General features: G+C 36.4%; 1 protein-coding gene across 3 annotated transcripts in view; it reads right to left on the minus strand.

Annotated features, from left to right (window-relative positions):
- Positions 1-7,317, minus strand: part of robo1 (roundabout, axon guidance receptor, homolog 1 (Drosophila)) — a 335,500-nt gene that overhangs the window by 48,879 nt on the left and 279,304 nt on the right. For all 3 annotated transcript variants that reach the window (XM_016499990.1, XM_016499991.1, XM_016499992.1), the window contains 5 exons: positions 5,564-5,645; positions 3,527-3,695; positions 3,086-3,252; positions 2,798-2,919; positions 1,519-1,753 (listed from right to left, as the gene is read on the minus strand). In XM_016499990.1, coding sequence (XP_016355476.1) covers positions 1,519-1,753; positions 2,798-2,919; positions 3,086-3,252; positions 3,527-3,695; positions 5,564-5,645 — 775 coding nt within the window. The remainder of the gene's footprint in view (positions 1-1,518; positions 1,754-2,797; positions 2,920-3,085; positions 3,253-3,526; positions 3,696-5,563; positions 5,646-7,317) is intronic.

Raw genomic sequence — 7,317 nt, forward strand, 5'->3', positions numbered from 1 at the left:
ATTTGTATTTTATTATTATTTTAATAAAATAAAAAAGTATTATAATTTTTTTTACAAAACTAAAACATATGTGAGCATAAAATTAAAAGTTGCGCATGAAAAAAAAACTGACTAAAACATGGTCTAAAACAAACCCAAAAATTTTAATTATCCCAGGAACATGAGTAAAAAAACTACTATTTTATTTTATTATTTTTAACCATATGTGAACCTAAAATTGAAAAATTAAGCAAGAAAAAACTCACTGAAACCTTGTCCGAAACCTAATCCAGAAATTTTAATTATCCCAGGGCTGTAAATTTTAAATGTTCTATAATAATACATTTTTTTAATTTATGAAACATTACTTATTTATAACACACACACACACATATATATATATATATATATATATATATATACACACACATACATAGCTGGGTAGATAACTTAAAAATTGTAATCCGATACTGATTCCAAAAATTGTACTTTAATCCATATTGTAACGTAATCCATAACATTACACAGTTTAGGTAATATACCGTATTGACCCGAATATAAGACAATGTTTTACATGTCAATAATACACTCACAACAATAGGTGGCGCTAAATACGCATAAAACGAGTGTGCCATGAAATACCTAATGTAATGCGTGTTGTATTTCCAAAAGGTACATCTGGAAAAAGGGGGGGGTCGTCTTTTAATCAGGGTCGTCTTATATTCGGGCCAATACGGTAATCAGACTACTTTTTGATTACTTTTTACCTAACTTATCATATTGATTTAAATAGGATAATCTTGTACCATATTGATATAACAATGCAAAGAGAAAGAAAATATATTACATTGGTTGTTATTAACATAATGAAGTGCATTAAACTTTACATTACGTAAAGATTTCCTAAACTGTGGTTCATAAAGGAACTGCAGGGGGTTCATAATTTTAATGAAAAGCTAATTACGTAATCCTCCAGATTACATGCAATCAGTTACTACCCAGCTCTGTGTATATATATATATATATATATATATATATATATATATATATACACACATATAGACACACACTGAATTACAACAATTCTGCATAGATGAGTGGACCAAAATTCCTCCACAGCGCTGTAACAGACTCATTGCAAGTTATCGCAAACGCCTGATTGCAGTTGTTGCTGCTAAGGGTGGCCCAACCAGTTATTAGGTTTAGGGGGCAAACACTTTTTCACACAGGGCCATGTAGTTTTGGATTTTGTTTTCCCTTAATAATAAAAACCTTAATTTAAAAACTGCATGTTGTGTTCACTTGTGTTATCTTTTACTAATATTTAAATTTGTTTGATGATCTGAAACATTAAAGTGTGACAAACATGCAAAAAAATAAGAAATCAGGAAGGGGGCCAACACTTTTTCACACCACTGTATATATATATATATATGCACATCGCATTGTATTGTGACTACTGTGAAGTGAATGAGAAATAAATTGTGAGACATTATGCTTTAAAGAGCACACAGTCAGATGGCTGGAAGCTCTCCTCACCTTCCTCCAGGGTCCTGGCCACTTTGATGTCGCTGTCTGTGCCTTGGAATTCGTTGAAGAAAGGTCGGACTTTGAACTCATAGGTCACGCCCTTCTTGAGCTGGGTGACGACTGCGCTGTTCTCCCCCAGGGTTCGAACCTCAAACATGGCCCATTCCACCCACTGCTGAGCGCCCTCTGGGGACGGCCGGTACATCACCTTATAGCCCTGAACGTACTGAGACTGCTGCTCGACCTACAGGCAAGAACAGGGCAAAACTGAAGGACAAAATCACTTAGATGCTGTAAACGCCTGCTAATGATTACCATTGACATTGTCCAGGACTTGGAATTTTTATGACATTTGTTGCTAGTTAGCTACACCATGGTTTATCAGACATACCAACATAGTTAAATATTATAATGTGCTGTAACTTTTACAATTACTAACAAAATTATAACAAAACTTATAACTATAATCCCAGATATTAATTTTGTTCCCTGAATATTTTCATTTTTTATTGCAATATTTCTAACACTTTGGACGAAAGTCTTTTTTTGTGGCTTTGTGGGTGTGCGTTTAAATACTTATCCTAGGTTTAATATGCAAAAATCAACATTGAAGATTCAGATTTGAGCTTCTGTTGACTTCTAATGTGCAATGATTTTCATATCGGAGGTGTTCAGGACTGCGATCAGTCCATATGGCCGTGGAGGGAGGAGAACTGTACACGCTTGTAAAGGTTTTAATCAATTCTTGATCCGCCCCAATAAAAGCAGATGTCGTTTCAGCTGTTTCTGATTAAATACGTATAAAGTGCGAACGACCCAAAATGTTAAAAAGTAACATGCTGGGAATACTTCTGTTCTTGTGTGCATGCATTTGTGGAGTGAAAATCTGTACAGAATTAACCTTGACTTCAGATGTTTAGAACATACTGTTTAATTAAAACTAAATGCATTTGTTCAATACCACATAAAACTTCAAATTAGTTAAATCTGTGCTTAAACTGAGATAAAAAGCAAGTTGCCAGTGAGTTAAGATAAACTTAATTGACAAAATATTCTCTTTAAATAAGTCTTATTATTGTTTTAAAATTTTCTAATTGTACACAATTTTGATTCTCAATTATGTATATCTAATGTTTAGGATGTTTAGTATTTCTCTGGAAAACAAGATAAAACACTGATTAAAAGAGGTAAAATGACAGAATTTTCATTTTTGGGTGAACTATCCCTTTAACAGAATTTTTATTTTTGAGTGAACTGTCCCTTTAAAAGAAAATGTGGCAGCACTCACAGTCCACTGGACTCTGACAGAAGATGATGAGAGAATTGTGGGATTGTGGAGGTGAATGACAACATCTCCCAGCTCCCTCTGGATCTGCCCATGGTCCACTCCTTGACTGGTTGGTGGGACGTCTACTCACGTAAACAAACCACATAGAAAATATGAAGCACAAGCATATATGAACATCAAATACCCCAGAATAATACACAAAACAGTGATACATTTCATAACTCTCACAAGTGCAATATTTAAAACGCGTGAAAGGACGCTTGTCTGGGAGGTCAAAGGTGAACTGACCTTGTGTTTTGACAGCATCGCTGATGGGGCTCGGGTCGCTCAGGCCGTACGCATTAGCCGCTCTCACCAGGAACAGGTAGACGCCGCTGGGTTTCAGACCCTTCAGAACGAAGCTCTCTGTCTTCACGTGATCCGCGAGCGTCTGCCAGCTGCTGCCCGCCGCATGGCTGCCATTCACACCACACAAATCAAACATCAGTTTACCCAAACTTTGTAGCGAAATATCGCAACTACAAACATTATTCCAAACAATGAGGTTACTGCAAAACTCAGGAAAGCACAGATGTGGGTATGATTATTTATGACATGCCGTAGCAAATGGACTGGGTATTTACAGAACCACCATTTGCTTATAAGGATATTCACAAATGTTTATAAAGCACACGCTCGTACAACCAAACCGACCAATGATAGATAAGTAATCAGAGCTGATGATGTCACCTGAAGGCCTCTATGACGTAAGAGGTGGGCGTGGCTCCAGCATTCAGGTTGGGCTTCCAGGACAGAGACACAGAGGTGCGGCTGACGTCCATGACTTCTGGTTTGAAGGGGGCGCTGGGGATGAGGTTGGGATCTGTGGGTCGGCCCGGCTGAACCGGAGTGCCAAACTCTGAAACCATAAACACACATGAGCATATCATCCTGTGCAATGATTACAACCAAAATCTGTTTAAAAAAAAAAGCAATTTTGTCTTGCTTTCTGGTCTTAAAACAAGGTCAATTTACATGGGAAGCAAAAGACTGTATGCAGTATCAGACATTATATGAAATATTAAATAGATATCAAGTCTTGTTTTTAGAGAAATCAAATGCTTAAATTTTTATGCTTTAAAAAGGAAGAAAAAAAAATTGCCACTAGGGTAAATAGACTTGTTTTCCCTTTTGAACTGTTCATTTTTCTCACCCCACCAGCATGTAAATCTGGCTTTAAGGACGTTCAGTTATTTATGTTGGAAAACAAGAGAAAAATATTCAGAAACAAAATGTTTTTTTTTTCCAGTGCAGCGGCTCAAATCTGTATCAAGAAACAATGAAAACCAATTACAGGCATAGGGTTGGGTACTGAAACCCGGTGCCAATATAGTGCCTATGTAACCGGTATGTACTAGAACCGAATCAGAACACAGATTTCGGTGCCACTTAAATGCTTGAGCGATATTTGTTCTCTGGTTCTCCGAAACGGACATAAGGATCACCGTCACCGCACGTGAAACATAATTTCCCAACTGAGTCGGAAAAAAAGTCGGAAAGCTCTAATAATACAAATCCAACACATCTTTGTAGTGTCATGTTGTTTTCACATTCCGACTTAAAAGCACAACTCGGCAAATGAGTGCATCCGAGGAGCACGTGAATGCAGTAATTAACATTACACTTGCTCTTATGACAGCAGGTAGATACCGTTAGCTAGCTAAGCTAAACATTCTTAAATTAAAATGCCTAAAGCTAAACTTCCATTGTAATGACTTGCAATGAGAAGCATTTCTAAACCTTTTGTCCAACAAAAGAGAACACTATAACGTTTTTACTCCACAACTGCTTCCTTTTGTGATCTGATGTGGCTTCTTGTCGCAGAATGAGGCAGAAAATATGTTCTATACTGTAAAAAGCACATGGTAAAAAGACTATGTCGATTAGCAATGGATTATAAATATACTTAATTATGATGAAAATACCAAAGATGGCTTGAATAACACAAACTATACATTGTCGCAGTCGAGTGTTTATTGTCTTTGTTTTATCATTCAAAACGTTTATATGTTCTGGTTACTCAGTTACAGCTATAATAGCAATGCCTTTGTCCATATAAGGGATTTCCTGGAGGGTCATGAGATCTCTACTTCTGTGACTGGATATGTGGATTTTCTGTGCGAGGGCGCCCTCTGGCGTCCAGTATGAATGAAACGGTATACTGTAAAAAGCATATGGTAAAAAGACTATGTCGATTAGCAATGGATTATAAATATACTTAATTATGATGAAAATACCAAAGATGGCTTGAATAACACAAACTATACATTGTCGCAGTCGAGTGTTTATTGTCTTTGTTTTATCATTCAAAACGTTTATATTTTCTTATTACTCAGTTACAGCGATAGCAATGCCTTTGTCCATATTAGGGATTTCCTGAGTTCTATTTCTTCTGTGATGCACATGTGGAGTTTCTGCGCGAGGGCGCCCTCTGGCATCCAGTATGAATGAAACAGACATTAAATGTGTTTATAGCGCTCAATAATGGCCAATCCATCCTATTTTTTTTTTATTTTTTTTTTTTAAGTATCGGTTCAGGCACCGGTACCATTTTAAAAGTATCGATTTGGCACCAGTATCGTAAAAAAAACCGAACAATACCCAACCTTATACAGGCAGACGAAAGTTTAATTTCAAACTCAATTTTAAACTTAATTTCCTGACGTCCGTTTCTCAGTGCCTCTCACTCTATTGTCTGTTATCTTGCGTTCTGTCTCTCTGTTGTACCTTGCACCTCCAGGTAAGCCTTCCAAGACGCCTCTCCGCTGGGGGTGGACGCGGTGCAGGTGTACATGCCAGTGTCTCCCAGCTGAAATCAAGAAAAGAAAATCCCTCTATTAATGCAAATATACACATATGCATATAAATTAATAATAATTTTCCGACATTCAGCTCCAAAATAACTCCTAGTTTGACACTATAGTGTCATTTCACACCAAATTACACAGTGTACATTGTCAAGACGTCTATTCAGAGTATCGCTTTCATATTGAAGACTGAACTTTTTTTTTTGTCTGCTCGTATGTAATACGTTGATAAAATTACATTGAGCAGATATTCTTCCAATGTGTACTATTTAGAATGTATGAATTAATCTGCTTTTATAGATGATCAGATGTACACAAATATAATATGTAAAGGTGGCATATGGAATGTCTGCACCACCAGCATTTGCAAACAAAACAAAACAAAATAAAAATAGTAAGTTATTTGGTGGACTTACCATAAAAATAATGATTAAAAACAAACAAATAAAATTCCTTAAAATAAAAAATAAAATATAATTTTCCTAAACCTGTAGTTAATTGGAGGACTTACTAGGTAATCAAAATGATGATTAAAAAATAAATAAAAAAAAACAATGAAATAAAATAGTAGTTTTCCCAAACCTGCAATTACTTGGAGAACTCATTAGGAAATCTAAATGAATGAATGAATCAATCAATCAATCAATGAAACAAAAATTGTTAAAAGCGAGAAAAAAAAGACTAACAGACAAATAAGAACATTTACATGTATGTTCCTAGACAGTGCTTTCTTAGCACAGAATGACAATAATAGTGAGTGTATGATGTAGTGTTGGCGTATGCTAATATCTTAAAGAAAAAAATATACATTTAAGAACACGTCAGTCGATCTGTCAGTCAATTTACGGAGGTGGTATGAAAGTCACCAGAAATAGACAGTCTATCTGGAGCTACTGGTGTGCGTGTGTTCGCTTAATGACATGTTTATTAATGCGGACCGCCCGAAGCGCAACAGATAGAGACGCATCTCCTCATTTCGCTTTATCTCTCCTCTATTCTTTAAAAGAAGCGAGACGTCGTCAAGTGAGACATCTATGTTAATTAAAGTCGTATTCTGACAGCCCATGCTGTGGGGACCTTTGACCCCCGTGCAGGGGGAACCCGTGTGTGTGTGTGTGTGCGCGTGTGCGGTGACAGGAAACACTCCCCTCCCCCTCGCGGCTGACGGGGGGTGACAGCAGGAGTGTGTGTTCACACATCAGAACCTGTAGGCTGACTGACGGCTCTCTGAACACTGGCCGTCTGTGTGTGAGATGATGATGTTGTGCTATAGTGAGGGATGAAAGAAAAACCTGTCTGATGCTGTACGACACACATGTATGTCTGTGTTCACTCACACCAAAAAAAGCACAAACCTTCAAAGACGCATGCATAAACAAGACATTAGGACTGTTTTGCAATCATTAGCAAATTTAAATCATTAAGGATGTATGATCATATATCAATATAGCAATACGGTATCAATACTTTGGACCTGTACTATTATTATTAATATTATTATTTATTTATTTACAGTGAGGTACTGCAAAAATGTGTATTTTTGTCCAATAAAAACATCCTTAAAACAAGATAAACTACCTTGAGATACAAAATTTCAGATGATGTGATATGATAATATATGAAATTACTCAGATATTAAGTCTTTAGAGAACTCATAAATGTTATGTATAAAAA

This window comes from Sinocyclocheilus anshuiensis, unplaced genomic scaffold (assembly GCF_001515605.1).
Source record: "Sinocyclocheilus anshuiensis isolate Anshui unplaced genomic scaffold, SAMN03320099.WGS_v1.1 scaffold2168, whole genome shotgun sequence".
Classification (NCBI taxonomy): domain Eukaryota; kingdom Metazoa; phylum Chordata; class Actinopteri; order Cypriniformes; family Cyprinidae; genus Sinocyclocheilus; species Sinocyclocheilus anshuiensis.